A 21,295-nucleotide genomic window follows, 5' to 3' on the forward strand; every position below is an offset into this window, starting at 1 on the left:
TTTTAGATATGCACAGTTAGATATTGATATCACTACGGGGGGTGAGGAAACTCTTAAGCTCAGAATTCCTTAGACTAAATGCTAATCAATACACATTTTATACATAACATTGTACAGACTTTGTTACCAAGTGCCACACAACTAGGGCACACATATTAGTTACCTTGGTTTTCAAAGGTTATGTGTCAACTCTGCATATTGCGTGGCAAGAAGATACTATCAACATTATTTTTTGCATAATGTGCAAGTATTATATGGCCACAGAGTGTAATACAAATTAGTGGCAAAGTGCTGAGTGAAGGAATCCATGACAGATTCAGATGCACAAGGTTGAATATTACCCGTAAACTACCTGACTCGGCTAAGGTCTTAAGAGCACAAAGCATTATGTCATGCCCAGCTTTTAAAAGTCTCTGAAATACTTGGACACAATGAAGCTTGTTAAAGGGACTTTACCATAGCCACAGGTACGAGGAGGAGGACTGGTGTGGGCAATAAATGACCTTGGGGGATATGGATGATCCACCTTGATGAATCTTTTCCAAAATGTGCCATCTTCCCTGAAAATGGTTTTGCTCACTCCATCATGGCCATCATTATTTATTAACATGTGCTTTATACTAAATTAACAAAACTGTGCTGATCTTAAAAAGGGAAAAGATCTCAGTGAGAATTTTGTTAGCAAAATTATGCTGATTTCCAACACATATTCATCATTTCATTGAAATTCAGTGATTTCAGAAGAATTTAGGTTATTAAGAATGGAAAAATCTTATTTGCAACCCAATTTCTCTCTCCAAAACAACAACAAAAAAAAATTACCAAATTTTGGATCTATTTGACACTTCAAGTGTTCCGCTGGTTTAAAAAAGTTATCAATTCTCTTCGATGCTGATCTAGATTTTTCTCAAAGTTGGGGAAAAGGAGAAATATAATTTCTAATTGCATTAGGTTATATTTTATATCCTATTTTTTAAATACAGGAAATCTAGTTTCTATTTTAATTTGAATTCCTTTGGCTCAAATGATAACTTTTCTAAACCCTACTGAAGAAAAAGAGTGTTTTCTCAAAAAGAATTGGGAACTAGTTTGCAACAAATCAGCAGCCTTCAGGTTAGCCCAGCTATGCTTCAAAAGTAAACAGAACCTTAAAGCTTTACTGGGAATTTTGAATGATCCCATTTGAGTTTCTAAAGTAAAAGAGCAGCCCAGTTGCCTACCAATGAGCTCACTAGGGCCTGAGGAAATGGTAGGCAAAAAGAGAAAGGGCAGTTGCACGAGCACGTCTTCAGAAGCCCAGATAATCCTAACATCTAGGGAACTCTAAGAAGAGGAAGCAAAAGGTAAACACAAAAATAGGCAACGAAACTGAAAACCCCAAACACCCAATACTGCAAGGCTAGCACTTGGAGGAAAGGAGGAAGATAATTTTAAAATCCTCCAATTGCCTTAATTCTTTCTGTGGCCATTAACACACCTTATTTTTATACCCTAAGTTTACTAAGGTTTCATGTTGTAGGGATTTTGCAGATTGTGTTTAACTTCCAGGTGTGTTATTCTTGTTTTCTTCACATAGTTCTTAAAAGACATATGCAGTCAAATGAGCTCAGAGTTACTTTCTCCACTTATAACTTGTTAGAACAAAACAATGCTTACTAGGGGTTTTTACACAGAAGGGTCCATTTTACCCCATACTTATTTTAGGTTATTATTAATGCCCTTTAAAAATACACCGTAGCTTAAGGAAAAGTGTTGCCATAATCGAAGGATTGTGAAATAAAAGCAAATGAATCCATTTTAATCACATAACTGCTAGAGACTAGATTTATGTTTTTGTTGGAAAGTCTTCTGACTGTCCTATCTCTGTTTATTAAGCAAGAAGTTAACCAAAACAGGTTATCATCTTCATTGTGAAATTTCATGCTTATTTAAAAATGAGCATGTTGCTGGGCTTGGTGGCACACAGCTGTAATCCCAGAGTTACTCAGGAGACTGAGGCAGGAGGATCATAAGTTCAAGGCCAGCCTCAGAAACTAAATAGAAATGGTGTCTTAAAATTTAAAAAAAAAAAAAAAAAAAAAAAATATATATATATATATATATATATATATATATATATATATATATATATATATATATATAATTTTGCTGGGGATGTAACTCAGTGGTAAAACACTCCTGGGTTCAATCCCCTGTACCATAAAAAGAAAAAAAAAAAAAGATGCGTGGATGTGATTTAAATTTACAGTGTTTCAAGTGACTCTTCAATTGTTCTTTTTAAACATTAAAATATCAGCAGGAAAGTACTGACATGCACATATGCACATAAGGGTGAGGGTCATCTTTTGATTCTTCCTTAAAGTTACTTCACATAAGCAGACAAACCCTACCATGTCATACCATACAAACAATTTTAATTGTGTAGTTACAGTCAATAACCACTCCTAATCAGAACATTTCTGCATAAAGAAAACTGTGATACACTTATAAAAACAGCCAGCTGTAACAAAATAGCTGGTGTTTTCATAGCCATAAACTCATAAAAAAGAAATACACCTTTATACAGAAATTTTATACAGATGTAGCTTTAAAATTGATTGTAAACCAAAGGAAGACACATTGCAAACATCAATTATTTTCACATTAATTGCATAATTTTCTAAGGTGATCTATTAGTTTTATTTACCTAAGCTTATTTGCATGATAGTAAAAATTGCATACAACAATAAGAGTGAAGCTTATAGTATGAATTGCTTGGATAACATAGAGCACTTTTTATAGGCAACTGTGTAAAGCACATTTTCTCTATTTAAAACTTTAAGACACTTTGTTTTTACTGCCCATCAAAATACATTTATAAATAGAAAAGAATCAGTATGGTAACAAGAGAAGCAATATTACATTTAACGGAAACTTCCAAAAAATTAATTACAACATGACGCTGCAGGATCTACAAATAAATAATGAGGACTAAATTGTGTTTCACATTTTCTTCTCCTTTTTTTTTTTTTAAAAAAAAATCATGTAACAATGAGAATGAAAAAAAAAATTACAGTGAACTTTTATTTCCAAAATAAAAACAAATTTGAATTACGGCAGTGCCATATAATACAAGGCATTTGTTGGCATATGTCATCTTTAAACTGCATTCCACAGTCTATAGTTCTTTTGTAACATACAATAGAGTAACAAACTCTTTTTTTTTTTCCTTTAAAATAAGGGGCGAGTTTCCAAAGATCAGTGTGGAGTGTTACAGAAATAATTAAAGGAAAGGAAATCATAATCACAGAAGTTATAATGCTTGTTGGAGGCTCCAGAATAATAATTAAAAAAAAAAATCTCTGGTATCATGCTTAGGGGGCACACACACACTGGTGCAGCCCTTGAACACAAATTCTAATACCAAACAATCCTTGATGCTTCACCTGGGCTGCCAAGCAGTTTGTAAAAACAGAGTAAAACGTTTAGTGCAGTCTGTACTATTCCTTTTCCAACTTTCCTGTTTGTGCAAGTTTCTGAAGATTCATTGGCCAAACCATGAACAACGAAGATTTTTCTGAGCAAATACAAGGTGGACTTTTTTCATGTTGTTAGTAAATACCCAGTGGCACTCTGTTGAATGACAATACTACTTGGATCTCAGTCTTTCAAATCAGCATTAATGTCTGTGTTTCCTTCCACGGACAGCTCTTCTTCTAGTTTCACCGAGAAAAGGGTGTTAGCATTTTTGTCTTGGACACTCTCTTCTAAATCCTTAAGCAACTCCTCTTCTTTGTATTCGGCCACATCCACCTCTAAGCCAGAGTTGTCCTTCAGTTTGCCGTGGTGCTTGAGATAGTACCGCTGGTTCTGAAAGAACTTGATGATGGTGTACTTGGGAAGGTCAAGTTGGGCGGACAGAGTCTGGATGGCCTCTTCGTCCGGGTACAGGCCTACGTCTTGAATGAAACTCTGAAGGATTCCCAGGGCTTCCACTGAAATTTTGGTTCGTGGCCGGGTCTTCTGCCGGGTCTCCTCATCAGACTCTGCAGGCGAGGCCACGGTGGGCTGGCGCGGGGGAAGCCTGGGGCCGGCCTGCTGCTGCGGTTGTGGCTGAGGGGGTGGCGGTGCCTGCGGCTGCTGCTGCTGCTGTTGCTGCTGCTGCTGCTGCTAAAAAGAAACAAGCGACAATCAGAGCTCTGCTTTCCCCACGTTCCGTGCACAAAGCTGTCTAGAATTAGAAAACACGTGCTTTTGCATCCCACATATAGCTTCTTTGATATGGGACAAAGATTCAGAGCAAAAAGGCAGACCAGCCAAATGGCCTACTGCATTTAGGAAAAAAAAAAAAAAATCAGAACGATGTCAACTGGGAAGGCAGGAATTCATACAGTTTTCGGGGGCTACTATGTTCCCTTATCAGATATCAGGGCAGGAAAGGAGAGAACTCAGCTGCTCTGAAAATGTTTGAGCCATAAACTTCACCAGAAGGACACGCATCAGAGGCAAGAAGACAGCAAAGCAAATTATGATGTAAATAATTAACAAAGATTTAAAATGAAGATTGAGGAGCAAGGATTTCAAAGACATTTTAGAAAAGTGAGCTACAGAGGCATGGGGAAAGAAATTTGTGTTCTGCCCCCCAACCCCTTTCATCAGATGGCAGAGACAAGGAGCAAGAAAAGAAGGTAAGCGTCTGCTCTTATTCAGCATGCTCTCCTAGGAGTCCAGAGGATGTTCCAAGAGGCTCAGGTTTGTGAATTTCCTCTCAGACAGCTCCGATTTAACACACACACAGTTTCTTACCAAACTGCACTAGGTACTATAGTGCACAATTTTTTTCTTACCCCAAAATAAAGGTTCAATCCGCTGTATGATGGCTAGTGAATTGTTTTGTCTACAGTAAACTCAGATGTGATTAGGATTTAAATTTAGTGTATACAGACACTTTTTCATAATTAGTATCTGTATATGTGCTGTAATTTCCATACACAATTACACATAACAAATGTGTGACACAGGCAACTACTATATAGTGGAAATCCATAATTCTTATCAGCAGAGCAAATCAACCTGAGTAAGCTGCAAAATATTAGAACATTTGTACTGTGCCTAAGCATTTCCTTTCATCCCCCTAAGAAGCAATTTTATTAAAAACAATTTACATTTTCAAACAAGTACTATTTTTATTACTTAACATATATCTTTTTCTTTGTTTTTCCTAAAACAGTAAGTTTTTCATGCTTTCACAATTATTTTAGTGCTTGATATCCTAAGGGATTCTCCTTTTCAATTTGTTTTATCTTTAATACACACTCAAGGATTTTTTTTTCCTGGTGGATGGATAACATTCTTTCTCTCTCTCTCTCTCTCTCTCAAAACACACACACACACACACACACACACACACACACACACACACACACACACAATTTTCCCCCAGTAATACCAAGAAATGAGCAGGTGACTCAACAAAGAGAGTAGAAATTTAGGACTCTGGAAACCAATGGCAATTTTTCCTCAAAGGAGAAAACCAAAAAACATTCCTTAGATTTAACAGAAATCCGTCATACAGTTCAAGTTCAATTAGAATACACTTTCTGAGAGCCCCAGTGAACTACCTGATCCCAGAACACTTCCATCTAAATTCCCAGGGCTGTTCCCTCAGCGGATGAATGGAGACAAGTCCCAAGACATGAGTAGGTAGAAGGCTGAATCTGCTGCACAGTGGGCTCTGGCCACAGCCATGCCCAGTGCATCCTCTGCACGTCTGAAGATCTTGAGCAAGGGAGCAGGTCTCTGTGCCACCCCCTCTCTGTCTCCCTTCCTTGCTGGCATAGGTAACTTGTGCCCGCTCACCTGAGGAGCAGCACCGAGCCATGGTGCAGGGGTCGGCAGGCTTGGTAAGAAAACGCCTCTAGACTCTCCTTTCCCAAGGGTGGTGGGAGAGGGGCTCTAAAGGAAAGACAAACAGATATGACTCACCCCCAACCTGTACTCTGTGTGGGTGTGGGGAGACTGCTACAAGGTGAAGGAAGGGACAAGGAGTGCAAAGCAAGATTCCAATTAGATTTCCCTCCCCTCCTTGTTTTGGACAGAGTCCAACGTATAAAACTGTGATTCTACAAACTTCCTCTACAGAATAAATGTAATTCCTTTCCTCAGGAGCAGTATGGCATTGATTAAGAAATAGGTGTATTTTTAAACGATTTTTAAAACAACATACAAAAATTTCGAAGTTCTCACACACAAAACCCAGAACTAACAACGATACATTTGCCAAACAAGAAGTGCAAAAAGGGGGTTCCTGCCACTCTGGCAGTGGGGAAGTGAGGGGTAGGGAATATAACACACATGTTGGAGAAAGTATGTTAATTTTCCTTTTATCCCCCTGAGCAAGATGGCACTGTATTGTTATCTCTTGCTAAAAAGCCTGTGTTTAGATTGGCGGGAAGAAGAGAGATGCTAATTTCCCTGCTAAGTTTAAAGCTTTATTTACTTAGTGCTCTACTGAATTGGCCAAGGTAAACGGACCTGAATCTGTTCTGCTGGAACGTGGATGATGTGGGGCGGCCTGTCACCATGGTGATGCACCGCATTGCTCTCCTGCTCGTAAATGGCATCACGCTCTGGCTGAGGAAGACTGAGGAACCTTCGGATCATGGACAAGTTCTCCCACAGAGTCCTGTTTTCTGGAGACGGATCTTCTTTCCAGCGTAACAGCTCACACAACCATCCCTTGGAGACAAAGAAAATGAGAGGTCAGTTCATGTTTATGGGGAGGGGGCTGGCATTTGCCATAAGGAGCCAAAAAAGAAAAGACTCTGTATAGTAACTTTCTCATATGCTCACAACACTCTAATCCGCTTTAAAAATATTTTAACCTTTTAAGAGAGGATAGCTGCGGCTGTCAAGGAGGCAGGCTGTGTTTCTAATGAGTGTTCAGATTTGCATCTTAAAAGAGAGACATATTTTTCAGACTCCAAGGGCAAAAGAGCATTTATCACAGACTTTGCAATATGTGAAATAGGAGGAAAGCAAAAGTAAGTGTTTCTACGCTTGCTTAATCTTCTTGTCTGATGGGGGCCATCTGAAGACGCTGAAGGTATTTAAAAAGGGGTTGAACAGATCCTAGAAATAAAAAGATTTCCTAAGCTTATAAAAAAAACCATGTATATTTGTGTATATGCATGTATGAGAGAGAAGAGACATATACAACTAGTTGTGAGACCAAGAATACTGTCCAGTTTCAGCATAATGATTAGAATGGGCACTAAAGGACTTCTCCAAGAAAAGAACTTTCCAAAAAGAGACCTCAGAGTCCTGTTTTCTGCCTGTGGCAGTGTTAGCACATGATCTTCTCAGGCAAGAATTTTAATAGGCTTCCTGAATTAAACGAGAAAGAAATGTCCAATGAATACCAAAATCTAAACCTTTCTGATGTATTCTGAGGCCCCAGTTTTGACTCTAGACTTATCTGTGAGGAATGCAATGGTCCAAGACAGTCACCACCTCAAACTTTCATCCTAACCAGGATGAACTCTAAGCACTGGGGTAAGGAGCAATGGGATCCCCAGCCAAGGCAGCCATACCTCAGCTGCTGAGTTCTCTGCTAAGAGCTCTCCACTGTACTCTTCTCTGGAGAAATGACCTGAAGCCATCTCATCGTACGATGCTTGGAAGATTGCTCCCCCTCCTCACCGGCCTTCTCACTCAGGAGTGGCCAGTGATTTACTGATCCAGAAGTACAAAGTCTCAGTCCTTATTTCAAGTGGACAACTCACTCTATGCTTCAACTCTCTCTCTGGAGACAGTCATCCCCATTCTTTTACTCCATCCCCTATCAATCGAGGGCTGGACTTTATCTGGGGCCACAATTTTTTGGTGCTGGGGATGGAATCCCCTGAATGGCCTACTTGAGAGAATTTAAAAGAAAAGATGGTGACAGATACATCAGCTTCTCAAGGCTCACTTACAGATCAGGCAAGAAGGACTGCCACACACTCTCATGAGATAGACTACATTTTCTGAGAGTTTGTATTCTCTACTCAACAGGTCTTTTTAATTGAACAAATATATACGTGGGGATGGCCATGCAATTGTGCACTTATTCAGTGCACTGGATGCATAATTCAAGGTGAGGAGAGGAGCAAACTACAAATTCACCTCAAAGAATGTCAACTAAATTAAAAAATCCCTGTGACAACAGGATTGCTGAGCATTATTTCCCTTCTGTCTACAGCAACTCCATGGCTATTCCCAGCATACTGTAGGATACTTCAGCACGGACAGACATCATTACCCTTTGTACATGTATGATTGCACTAATGGCGCGACTCTGCGTCGTGTACAGCCAGAGAAATGAAAAGTTGTGTTCCATTTGTGTACAATGAGTTGAAATGTATTCCGCTGTCATGTATAGCTAATTAGAACAACAACAAAAAAATTAAAAAAGATATTTCGGCTCTATCTGTGTGAATATAATATTGACTACAAAACTGTGTTTGAGTATTTGAAGTATTTGAAACCCACCTGCATATGGTGCCCTGCAGATGTTTATTTAATTCTTATAGGCAAATATTTGTTACCTGGATTAAGATATGAAAATATCATATATTTTCCTACATCTAAGCTGTTTTGTTGCATTATACTTCTAAATCTTGTTGTTGTGTAGGTTTAGATACATATCTTCCTGTGGGCTTGAATATTAACTATGGTTAAGATGACTTCCCTCCTCCCCTTTCTGTATCCTTCAGCTATCACCACTGACAGGTCAAGCTCTATGCCTGAACACAAAATTATTTGATTTTATTTACCTTTCAATGAAGAGAAGTTAGAAGGTTCATCAAGAACAGAGCAGAATTTTTTTTTTAACTTAGCTAGTATCCCGCTACTGCAATAAATGTTAAACATTGAGCTTCTACAAATTTTAAGAAATAAATGCTTATAACTAAAAATTGCTAAAAGTTAAATTAAGAACGATTCATGTAGGAAAAGCTTCTTGGAGAGAGCTGCAAAACTCCAATGATTTTTCACATCCTTTAGAAACTTTTTAAAGTAATGCAGAGATCAGTTAGCACTTGGATATATGTGAAAAAACATGTGGATCACAGATGTTCTTTGGAAAAGAAAATCATTAGTTCTTTTAAAATGGCTAATAATGATAGCTAATTCCTAAACAATCACACTCATGCTGGTTTAACAAATATTTCAGAAAAAGAGCCCTGACTCATTCAACAAATATTTTGCTTATATTGTCACTTCTGTGTCTCTATACTTACGAGACAGATCCTTATTTTTATTAATTGCCCATGACTAACATAACATTTCCAGTAGTTTGCTATTAACCTCTGCCCTTAAATAATACTTCTAATTCCTTATCTAAAAATAATTTGATGAATTATAAGCTGAAGCATGTCTCCGCTAGCCTTTCAAGAGACATGATGATTTTAAGAGACTGAAATCAGATGCTTCTTAGAAAAATATTTAACAGTGCAGCTGGGAACTGTTAGTTCTACAAGGGTATTCCAAAAAACAAAAGGGGAGGGGGGATTGGCTTTTCTCAATGTGTGTATCTCTTAAGAAATAATGGAAAACAGACATTTTGACACATTAGTTCTTTGTTAGTATAGAAAGAAACTGATTTGTTCCCATATTACAGGTAAAAATAAGGTTAATTTATTCTAATACTTTTTTTTAACAAAAATACCTTGAAATAGTTTTAACTACCTCAAATCCTATGGATTGTTATGCCATTAATGATAACAGTAATTTCATCCATGTTTTTTTCAGAAAATGACTGAAAAAGCCAAATGTTTTTTAATTCTCCAATACCTTTTTCCTAGGTCAGAACATTTGCAATAGTTGATAAAATAATTCCACAAAGTACGACGCTGGTCTTTAAATGAGAACTCTATAGATTTACTTGGGAGAAGAGAGATGACAAATGCAATGTGGTGCTTTGTTGTAAAATGTGAATATAATCCCATTTTTAAGATTGTTCCCCAGGACTTGATGTCCTCTAAGACCACAGGCAGGGAACTACTCTCAAAATTAAATTAGACCACAACTGTTTTGAACAGTAGAAAAAGACTGGGGCCTCACAGCCTTAAAATAATGAGACCAATGAATCCATTCTAAGAAAACTAAAATGGTACAAGGAACAACCTAAACTTTAAATGTAGTAAATTTGCCAAGCAACATTACACTGCATATAAAGAGGGCAAAATATAAACAGTGGCCACATGTAAATAAATTAGTAAAACTTTCAGGATGTTACTACTTTTCAAACTGACAAAGTTTAATTTGACACCTTCTGTTCTAAACCCTTTGTTTCTATTCAAAATCACGCCTTGAGCTGTTGCTATCAATCACAGCGCTCCCCCTATTACTTAAAAAAACTGGCAGGACCCTGAATAAGCTGAAAATGCCATGCAGATGAATTCTGAGATAATATGTTCAAACCTGTTATATACAACACAAATCCTGTAAAGTTATGTATTGTAAACCTACATTTATTGAGAACTAAAAGTCTTAAATCCATCTGCCACAAAGGAAATACTGTTATGTACTTTATAGTAACCAAGAACCATCTGCAAATGTCTTGCTACCGTAAGCAAGAAAACGGTGCAAAAGATGCTAAACCTCAGACTGAAATAAATAACATTTTTTTTTTTTGACCGGTTTTGGTTAGGGATCTATTAAAGAAATCTAAGACTGAGGAGGGGGAAAAAAAACAAGGAAAAGAAAAAATGCAGAATGACTGCCAAACCAGCACTGCAAAAAAGCAAAACAAACTCAATGACAACACAATGGCAATTTATTATGGTCCATGAAACACATGACTGTATGCTCATTTTAAAGGAAAAATTAGCAGTTCTAAACTCAATATTCTAATGATGTGCTTTACTGACAGAATCTTGTTGTACCACATTTAAATAAAAATCCTGGCACCTTCATCTCTCAGCTGCTAATTTCCAACCAAGCTCAATCTCTGATTTCCACCCCACTCTTTTTAGAACCGTTAATTCAAGTCAATTCGCTTCTAACATTTTAGTGGGTAAGGGGTACACGATGATTTTAATTGAGCCAGGAAAGCAACATCCTTTCATGAATGAAATTTATTGTACCTATAAAGCTTCTCACACAGCGAGAACCCTTACAAGGCCTGGTCTGTGATAAACCTGGAAGTTCATAACAACTAGTTTTCCAGGGGAAAACAGACTTTGGTATTCTCTGAGGAAAAAAAAAAAAAGTCATTTAATGCAATATACATATATGTGTATATTATCATCATATACACATGCATTCTAAAACCAAGAGCTATAAAAAGAGAAAGAAAATGACAATTTTTGCTGCCACTAAAAAGGAAAAATACATTTAAAGAAAATAGAACGGTAATTTGAGCTCTAAAAAGCAAAACATTTTATCGTCTGTATTTATTCCCCCTCACCCTCATCTTTTATGTGTTATCTGCAGGAGTATTTTGTTCCAATCTCTGGGGCATACAGTATACTAATATATGATATTAAAAGAAATCAATCTAAATAGGAAAGTATTTGATACAAACACTTTAGTAGAAAGCATGAATTACATTTTTGCAAGTAGTAGGAACAAGGATTAAGTACATAATCCATTAAATAGTACTTCTAACAAAAAATTCAGCATTGTAGACTAAACTACACCAGGCATTTTGAATGAGTACATTTTCAACAACAACTAACTATAAAGCTAGCAATTTATCATTCAGCAAATAATTTTCTACTTCTAAAAGAATCTGTAAGTGTTACTTATGCTAATGAAGACAGTTTTTAATCTGCCCACAAACATGCTAATAGAGGGCAATTTTTTTTTTTTTTTTTATTTACAAAGCTGTCAGCACTCAAGGGTAATTTCATATCAGTGTTCTATAAGCCAGGGTGGGAGTAGGGTGGGGAGGGATATGGATTTTAATTGTCAGAGCTACCAAATCCTTCACCTTTAGCATCTTGGTTTAACAATATCACAAAAAAAAAAAAATGCACAGGGACTAGTGATGTTTTAAACCATCACTTAAATGCTGTAGAAGGGTTCCACTTTCACATCTTTTATGGTCTCTATATACACTGTCCCTCAAATGTAGTATTTAAACATATAATTGAGGAGGAGGCTTAATGCAGAGACACCCAAGAACTGACGGAGGAACAACCCTACTTCTAGGTGTGAGGCCTGAACGCTTCGCATACCAACTTCCAATATCTTTTCACAAACAAACGTAACACTTTGAACAGTGAGAAACAGAACAGCAGTAAAACAATACTGAAAGCATTTTAAATTATTTACTAGGTTAAAAGGGTGAAATGATACTTTTAAATACATCAAATTTCATCATCTAGGCCATTTTTTGGTGGCAAAGTGGTATTGATCTTTCCAAATGCTTAAAATCAACTATTTTCCAGAAGGTCATTATTTGATTAAAGGCATTAAAGTTGAGGGCATCAAGCGAAGCACTTTTTCTTCTTCCCCATCCAAATCATCATCTAATTTAATAAAAATGATCCCATCATGTCCTGTAATAAAAATGCTTGTCTTAAGATATTATTCTTTACCTAACATATTAACCTTTAAATGTTATGAAGTTCTTTAGGAGGAAAACCTTTGCTAAAGCAGATCATTCTATAACATAACGAGAGGCCCTCATCATTACATTAATAAAGATGTATGTTCTCCTCTGTGGAATTAGGAGGAGATGCATTCATCTTTCTCCCCAGTTTAATAACATCTACTTTGTGTAAAGCAAAGAAACTCTCAGGAGGCACTGGGAGTAACTTTTCCCGATAAGTTAACATTGGTCTTGTTAAAGAAAACATGAGAAATAAATTTGAACAGACACATACCAGCAAATGCTCTTTCCACTCTAAAAGTAGCAGGTTACAGTCTCTTTATTAAAAAATGCATTTAAAAAGAAATATAGTTCAAAATGCCTCTGTGTCTGTATGTATATCCCCCAAATTATTGAGTTTCCCAAGTATGGTTTCTGATACTTGTATTTACTAAAAAGGGGGAAAAAATGTAAAAAATAAAATGTTTTAAGTTGTTGTTATTTTAAACTGAGAAGATGATTGTTTTTAAATTCACCCCACAACCTCTAATTTATTTAAGGGACTCATATCTTAACCAGAAATCTATGGGCTGCTAATATTGGGGAAATAACAGGACAAAAAAGGACTACACAGAAATTTCTCACTTGAGTCAGTTTTGCCACTTTTGTCATTAAGAGGTTAAGAAACTCTAGAAGTTTCTGGAGGTTTATTATCAACATAAAAAAAAATAATGTTTATACAACCTGGGGAAAAGTGTCCATTACAATTCGGTGGATTTAGAAGGGATATTCAGAGTCTCCAGTAAATGATCTTTATTTTTCAATTTCACTTAAAACTTCATCAGATAAAAAATGAAAATGGTTTGTTTTCACATACACCGTTTTTCTACCTGCTGTAAGCCACCGACTTCAAGGCACACATCATTACGGTGGTGTTTTGGATGGCTTTTTTTTTTTTTTTTTTTTTTTTTTTTTGCTACAAATTGTTTTGCTCATAACAAGATTATCAAATGACAACCTGGCCAGGGGAGATTCAAATAGTTCTTACTTAAAAAGGTTGTTGGGCAAGAGAATCTCACATTTTAAAGGATATTTTTTCAGAAGGGGGCGAGAAAAGGAATAAAGATGAAAGTATGAAAATTCTAGACAATCTATTAAGCTAGCTAGCAAAAAGATAATTCTCTTAATTTGACTGAAATAGAGAATTTCCAAAGAAGGTCTAATTTTTAAAATGTTGGAAAATATGGATTTAAAAGTTTATATTTTACATTTAGTCCAAACTTGTATTCAGAATAGGTTTTTCAAAACTGAAAAAAAAAAAAAAATCTGGCTTATAACTCTGATACTTGAATATAGACTCTGAAAAAGAATTTCTTAACTGTTTCTTCCTTCAACTAAAGAAATATTATTAACGTTACATAAATTTCAGTGTTCTGCTCTGGCTCCTAACATTTAAACATTCTATCTTCAAGTCTGAAGTTTCTCCTTGATCTTCACAGATGGTATCATTTTTAAAAACAGAAAATACTCCCAAGGTTCATGCTACAACATTGTCATCGATTTTAGTTTTTGCTTCTATCATTAAGAACTGTCCACCTCTTTGCATTGTGCTTACCATTGACTGGTCTGAACTGGGGCATCTCTTCTTTGAATAACCCTTTAAGGTACCAAACACCCTTTTTAACAACTTCGAATGCAAAACTGTTTTGATTTCTGAGCAGAAAAGCATTTAAGTAATCATTCCTTTTCCTCCCTTAACTTAGGAGGGTAAGTACATCACTAGAGCTTTGATGAACAGGGAGCCAGTGCCGTCATACAGAGTTGATGTGACTCCTCAAAAAGCAAACTCATCTCATGCTTAATTTAGTCTATGGAATTCCCTGATTTGGTAAATCTGCAAGTTTCATTAAGCTTTCTTGAATTCCCTTAACTTGGAGATTGGATCCCAGGAAGAAAATCGTTGCACTCGTCTTCTACTTTTAAAGTGCCCGTAGTTATTCTACTGCTCAGTGTGACCTTCAGTGGCTTCCCAACATAGAGAAAAAGCTCACTCTCCAGGGCTGCATTCAAGATCCTCCCAATCATGCTCACATCCTCATTTGCTGGACTATTTACCAGTATTGTCCAACACTGCCCTATATTCTGTTCTCCATGCCTCATATGGTTTTCTCTAATGGCAAAGCCATTCTTGCTTTTGCCACCCACCCAAATCTACTGCTCCTTCAAGTCATGCTCAAGCACCTCTGCATGCCTATAAAGGCTTATATTGTGGTTTGTCCTTTAACTCTATGAACTTGAGCAAATTACCTTTCTGAGGATTTGTGGAGATTAATAAATAGTATTAATATCGCAGAATAGTGTCAAAAAAATATTGGGCAAAAAAAATTCTGCCCAACACCCGATCCATGATAACCACTCCAAGTTCTGATGAAAGGACTGAAAAGCACTTGCCCTTAAATGGCTCACAGTCTATTTGGGAAGATCTGGCATTTGAAACTACTAGTCCCAAGCAGCATGTGACAAAAGGTCATTGATGGGCAGACTTCAAGTGAGATCAAAGTGGAGCAAAAGAGGGTAGTCAAGAAGCCTTCCTACATGAAGAGTGATACTCCTTGGCTTTGAAGAAGGGGCAATATTTAAGAGAAGTCAGGAAAATGATGGAAAGAAACAAATTAAAAAAAAAAAAAAAGAGCAGGATGGATTAGCCAAGTACTGGACAAAATCAAACCAGATGCTTGTAAAGTGACTATGCCTCCCTCCATTCTTTTGGTACAGCTAACTCTTCACCATAATTCCTTGAAGATACAACTTAGTTCCTATAACCTCTTATCTTCTATATATTGTCTTTCTAAAATCTATTTAAGAAGCCTGGGTTTTATTTTGAATATCTACTCCACCCCTTATTAGCCCCATAACGCTTGGCAGATTACTCAAATTCTCTAGACCTTTACTATCTCTTCTGTGAAATGGGGTCCCATTTAGCACCTCATTCATACGGTAGTGAGACTGTTGATGGAAGGAGCGTGACAGTTGGTAACAGTTATGATAGATGTCAGCTATTATTGTTGTCGTTATCACACTTGCTTCTTTCCAATGGGACCTGAATATCTAAGAAGTTGCTGAAAATAATTCAGTTGCCACATTCCAGTCCGATCCCACTATCTTCCTCCCAAATCAAGTTTACCTCCTAGTAGTTTAACTCAATTAATAGCTTTGTTGTCCATCTACTCACGTAGGCTAAAGGCTGGTTATTTGAAGTATGAATTGGTATAATCTTTCTGAAGTGCAATGTGAAAAGGCAGAATAAAGAAATATTATTTTAAAACATTTTAATCCAATAATACCATTTTGAGAGTTTATCCTAAGGAAACAGTAATGAAAGATGTGTACTAATATTTAACTATAAGTTTACATCTGAATTATCTGTGACATCAAAATGTGAATATAACCTAAATATACCTGAATAGAGAATTCATGTAAAGTAATGTTAAGACATTATATACACACGTATATACATACACATAGAAGTACATGTGTGATGTGCGTGCATATAAAAAGAAAAAAATCAGAATATTCCAAGAAGCTGTCTAGGTGATTAGAATTATGGATATGTTTATGGTCTTCCTTAGCTCACATTTTCTGTACTGTTTTTTCTGTATTGTTTTTGCAATAAAAATATATTAGCAAATGGCTTTAAATAAAAATAAATATTTTTTGTCTATTTCCTTTGTAACCAATCATAATTTGCTATTAATTCTACCCCTTCGGAACATCTCTTGGATTTGTTTCTTCTTTTCCATTCTTACTGCCTGCCCTTTGAGTGAAAAACTCTTCTAAGGGACCTGAAAATATTCTGTGGCTCAAACTTCAATGGTGAGTGCAAAAATATGGTGAAAGGTTCACCGAAGCAAAGTGAAGTAGCAGTTAACTGGGGGATAGGGCAGAGATGCACAAGTGGCACAATGTGGGCCACTGAGTGAGTAGCCAGAAACTGTGCACACCTCTGTAACTCCTGGGGGCTCATACATGGTTGCAAAGCTCCAAAGGATAAATTCATAATGATGTTGCTACATCAGCTTACTGGTCTAAGGAGGCAGAGAAGCATCAACAAAGGCTCTGTCAAATGCAAATACATGTGATCATTTTAGAAAGGAGCTTATCAGGCTGGGGATGTAGCTCAGTGGTAGAGTGCTTGGGTAAAAAAAGGAAGATGCTTAAGATAGTGAACTTCACTTTCCCCCAAACCGTCAACTCAAATGAATACATTCTTTAAAGAAGTAAAATTCTTACTATCTTGCTTCCAATAGTCACTATTTACAAATTTACAATATGTATTTTCCTACTCATAATTATGATCATTTAAAAAATGTGGCAGAATATTTGTATATGCCATGTGCAAAAAAAGAAAAGCACAAAAATAAGAACTCATAAAATGAATCAATTTTAGGAGATGATTTACCTTGACAGGGCAGTTTGTTTGCTTACAAAAATAATTTACTACTAGGTTGTTTTAAAACAAATATTTCTGCACTGCATTTTTAACTGATTTATCTAGAACTTTTCAGCACTGCAGATATCTTCTAAAATGAGCTATACTCCCCATTATGCATATTTAGGGGCTGGGAATTAAAATTTTAAATCTTCCCTGTATGATGTTCTAGGAGAGATAACAAAGAATTTTTAAAACCATGAGAAGGCATTCTGGGATTGTAAAAGTTATGGGAATCACAATCCTAAGAGGAACGATGAAGCAGGGTCATTATGAGCTCCCAACTTGCTTATGATTCTACTGATAAAGTTAAGACCCATTTTTGTGGCCAAAACCCAGATCATTTTATCCATTATGCAAACCTGCTCATCAGACGTTGGCTTCATTTGAAAGAGCCAAATCTTGTGATTCACAAGTAGGCATTAAAAACAGAAAGCATAAATATTGCTAGACATATCATGTGAGCCCTGGTGATAATGGTTGGGTTATAATTTTCCCAATAAAAGGAGACAAGGGAAGCGGAGGCTGTGCACAGGTCACGTCTCAGTTGCCTCTCAGCCACTAATCTATTTCACACCTGGGAAGACATCCCAAGGGGGAAGAGGCAAGAGTGTTGGTGACTGACCCTTTTCTGTCCAGACTCCTCCTCTCATGGTCCCTTATGGATTCCCTTACAAATATTCTGTTTTGCAGTAATTTTACCTCTTATTGTGAGCACTTGAAATATGCTTCTGAATTATTATATCCTTTCACAAATAAGAACTGAGTGCCATCCATGTGCCAGCTTCTACACAGGCTAAGAGGAGATGTGGAGGCAGATATAATGGAGACCTATTTCTTCTAATACTTCTTGACCAGTGAGGTAAGAACTATCTAAGTTTCAGATTTCAATTGATATTAAAGGTATAGCTCCACTGGCAAACTCGTCTAGGGATAAAGGCATTGTCTCACAAGATCCAGCACCATATGTGGGCATCTGAACACTGGCCGTCTACTTTTGTTTTTAAATGTTACTGCAATTAGGGTAAACCCTGCCTATGTGCTTTGGAGTGAAGGACACTTGAAAAGTAAGCACACCAAAAAGCAATAAACTAACTATTTTAAAAAAAAGAAAAGTTTACCAGGTAAATTCAAGAATTCTTCTGCTAATATGTTTAAAAAATATCATTATTTTCCCTCTGCACAATTTATCTAATTGTTGATCTCAACTCTTTTGTGCAACAGACCCTTCTAACAGTCTGGTGAAATTCATGGATGCCCAAAATAAAATTCATAAGATTACAAAGAGAATCAATTATACTAACATACAGAATTGGTTTTATATATAACTTGGATAGCAAGGCTGGGGGTGGACTGGAATAAACCAATCTATCCCAAATTTGTGATACAGTAATAGATAGGCTTCTTTATTAACACACTAAACAACAAGATCAAGCAACAGATCTAATAGCCATTGCAATTTTTAGTGATGAGCAAAAATGATATTTCAAGATCTTGCAATAAACCAATGTGATATGAAAATATCTGTGATTATTTTTTTTATTGGTGACAAAGTCATAGCTATTGCTGATACCAATTTGTTGTTTATGGTAATGATTGAATAAAATGCCAACTTTCAATAAGAAGTTACAGAAAGTAAAGACACATTTCTTTTTTTCATGCAAGTTCATGGTCCCTTTGGGGAAGTGAGACAGATTAAGAAACTCCGAATGGTGTATACATACACACACACACCTTTTTTTTTTTTCAGAACTTATGTAAAGCTCCTAGACTAGAAAGACTTGATATGAATGTACTGTGTAACTTATTTCTTTTCTTTTCTTTCTTTTTTTTTTTTTTTTTTTTGCCACAAAAGGACCATACCTCTTTGAGATATGTTAGAGGAAAACAATTAATCAGGACTGGGGCAGTCACTAGACTGTCCTGAGGAAGCCCACGTTTCCATCCCATGTGTTTCAGGAGTACCCTGTGTATGTTGTAGGGCAGAGAATGATAAGAAGTTTCCTGCCCCACTCAATCCTTGGGTCAATCAAAGTTGTAGAGAACTTTGATCTGATTTATGTATTTGAGTTTTTGGATGAAATTTCATCCATAAAACAATGGTTTTATAGCTTAAAGATGTTAACTGACAACTGACTAGCATATATATGTTTTATTTTCCTGATCTTACAACCAACTCAGAATGAGTTTACAACCCCATCAGCATTCTGAATTAGTTAACTTCATACCATCCAAGTAATTCTGAAGGTAAAAAAGATTAGCAAAGTATCCCTTGAGAATGTCTATTTGCCAGGAGAGGAACACTATGTTTTCACAAAGATAACACTAAGGTTTCTTAAGTGGGAGGGGATAAGGGAGCAGGGTGGACACAGGATAGAGGCAGGGTAAGGAATGTACAGTGGCACAGGCACTCAGGGGTGACGGAGGGCCAGTGTAGCTAGGGACAGTAGTAGACATACAAATGCTGGGGATCCTGGGGCTAGCAAATACTGGTCCTTGCTCTGAAAGGACAATGGCTAGGAATCTGTGTGTGCCTATCAGATTGGCGGACAGAACAGAGGCAGCTAGTTAAATGTAGGGTGAAAGAAGAAAAAAAAAAGTGACTGAAGTAGATGGTAAGTAGAGAGACAGGTGGAGAATAACTGAGCACATAACCATCTCATAACTTCACATCACAAACAGACCAATGCTAAATGTAGCCAGAAATACAAACACAAACTTCTGTTTAGAAATTAAGCTTGATGGATAAAGCTTTAGCCCTTATGATTATCCAAGGTCCAAGTTATTTAGTCTCCTTAATCAAAACATTAAAATAAAATCATAACCCATTAGGCTATCACCTTTACCCCAATCTCCAAACATAGTAGCAAAGATTAAATGCAAGCCAGGAACCAAAGGGTAATTTAGACAGTAACAGTTCACAGCCTAGACTGAACTGGATTTTCTAACAGCATTTTATCTATTGTGGATGTATATTTTATTTACAGCCTTCACTTCCTTGACCTTAATGAATTTATTTATTTATTTTTTTACCTAATCTGAATTTCATTTAAACCACTAAATACTCCATCAGTAAGCCAGCCAAAGTAGCACCATGACAGGTAGCAATCCTGTAGGTAACATGAGTAAAACGGGTCGAGGTTTAAAAAGGATATTGGATATGGACATTTACCAACAGCTATTAAATGCTGTAGGTATCAATTTATGAACTTGCAAATATGGATTCAAGATCTGTTCTTCAATGGGCTGTCCCTCTCTTCTTCCTTTTCCTTTGCATTTATTCTTTATTTCTCTAACCTCCTGTGAATTCTCATGATTTAAACTGCCCTGTCTTTTCCTCTTTCACGTGCAGTGCTATCCTTCCCAGAAAAACATCTATCAATCAACAAAACAAAACCAACAAAAACAAGACAGGGGCAGTTACGGTCGACCTTCAGAAAATGGTTGAAAAACAAACAAACAAAAATGACATATTTAAGGAGGAGACTCTTGAGTGACTTTCAAATCAGACTCTAAACTAGCAATCACCACCCTATCGCATAAGTCAAGTCCATTCCCCAACTGAATTCAGCTTGCCTCACGTTCTATACTGCCCCTACTCTGCTAGGTCCCTGTATGCTAATTATTCCAATTAATCCCGAACACGTTTCACATGAAGATGACATCAATCTTGAGCTCATCTCATACTATGTAATGTGAAGTCCACACACTAAATTCCAAAAGTCAATTCTGCTCATTGTGTGCCACCCATAAATAACCCTTCGGCGACAGACCCCAAAATAGCACGCCCTGCCCCCAAACTAAGCTCTACCATTATTCAATCCCTCACCTTCTCTGGGACTCGTTCCCAGACTGAAACACCTGTTGGCAGTGTTTTCAATCAAAATAGAATCTTCTTTCATGCTTGTACACCTGCCTCAGTCACAAACTCACAGAACCTAGGACTACATGGTGTATTAGACATCATGTGACCTAACCTATTTTACTTTCCTGAAGAGGAAGTTTGAAGTCTAGGAGGTTAAGCAACTTGCCTGGAACTGCCCAGCATACTGGTCCAGGAATTGGGACCACCACTCTGCTTTCCTCTAAAAGATGAGGTTCATGTACAAGTCGTTACACAAATTATCCGAGTTTGCAAATTAGCTACCATTACCCTATTTCTATCTCATGTAGATAATCAGAAGCCATGCCCTCTAATTCCTTTCAGCTAAGAATATAGATGCTGTGAGCTACACTATAAATGATAT

At 36.8% G+C, this 21,295-nt stretch overlaps 1 protein-coding gene across 4 annotated transcripts in view; it reads right to left on the minus strand.

The window, feature by feature from the left end:
• Nucleotides 1–2,397: 2,397 nt before the first annotated feature.
• Nucleotides 2,398–21,295, minus strand: part of Satb1 (SATB homeobox 1) — a 75,933-nt gene continuing 57,035 nt past the window's right edge. Inside the window, exons 10-12 of one of the 4 annotated variants that reach the window (XM_076842738.1) lie at nt 6,514–6,717; nt 5,839–5,934; nt 2,398–4,146 (exon numbers count right to left, since the gene is read on the minus strand). In XM_076842738.1, the coding sequence (XP_076698853.1) occupies nt 3,640–4,146; nt 5,839–5,934; nt 6,514–6,717 (807 nt within the window). In that variant the 3' untranslated portion in view covers nt 2,398–3,639. Of the gene's footprint in view, nt 4,150–5,838; nt 5,935–6,513; nt 6,718–21,295 lie in introns of all 4 variants that reach the window. The other 3 variants (XM_076842718.1, XM_076842791.1, XM_076842760.1) reach the window with 3 other exon arrangements.

This window comes from Callospermophilus lateralis, chromosome 1 (assembly GCF_048772815.1).
Source record: "Callospermophilus lateralis isolate mCalLat2 chromosome 1, mCalLat2.hap1, whole genome shotgun sequence".
In the NCBI taxonomy this organism is placed as follows: domain Eukaryota; kingdom Metazoa; phylum Chordata; class Mammalia; order Rodentia; family Sciuridae; genus Callospermophilus; species Callospermophilus lateralis.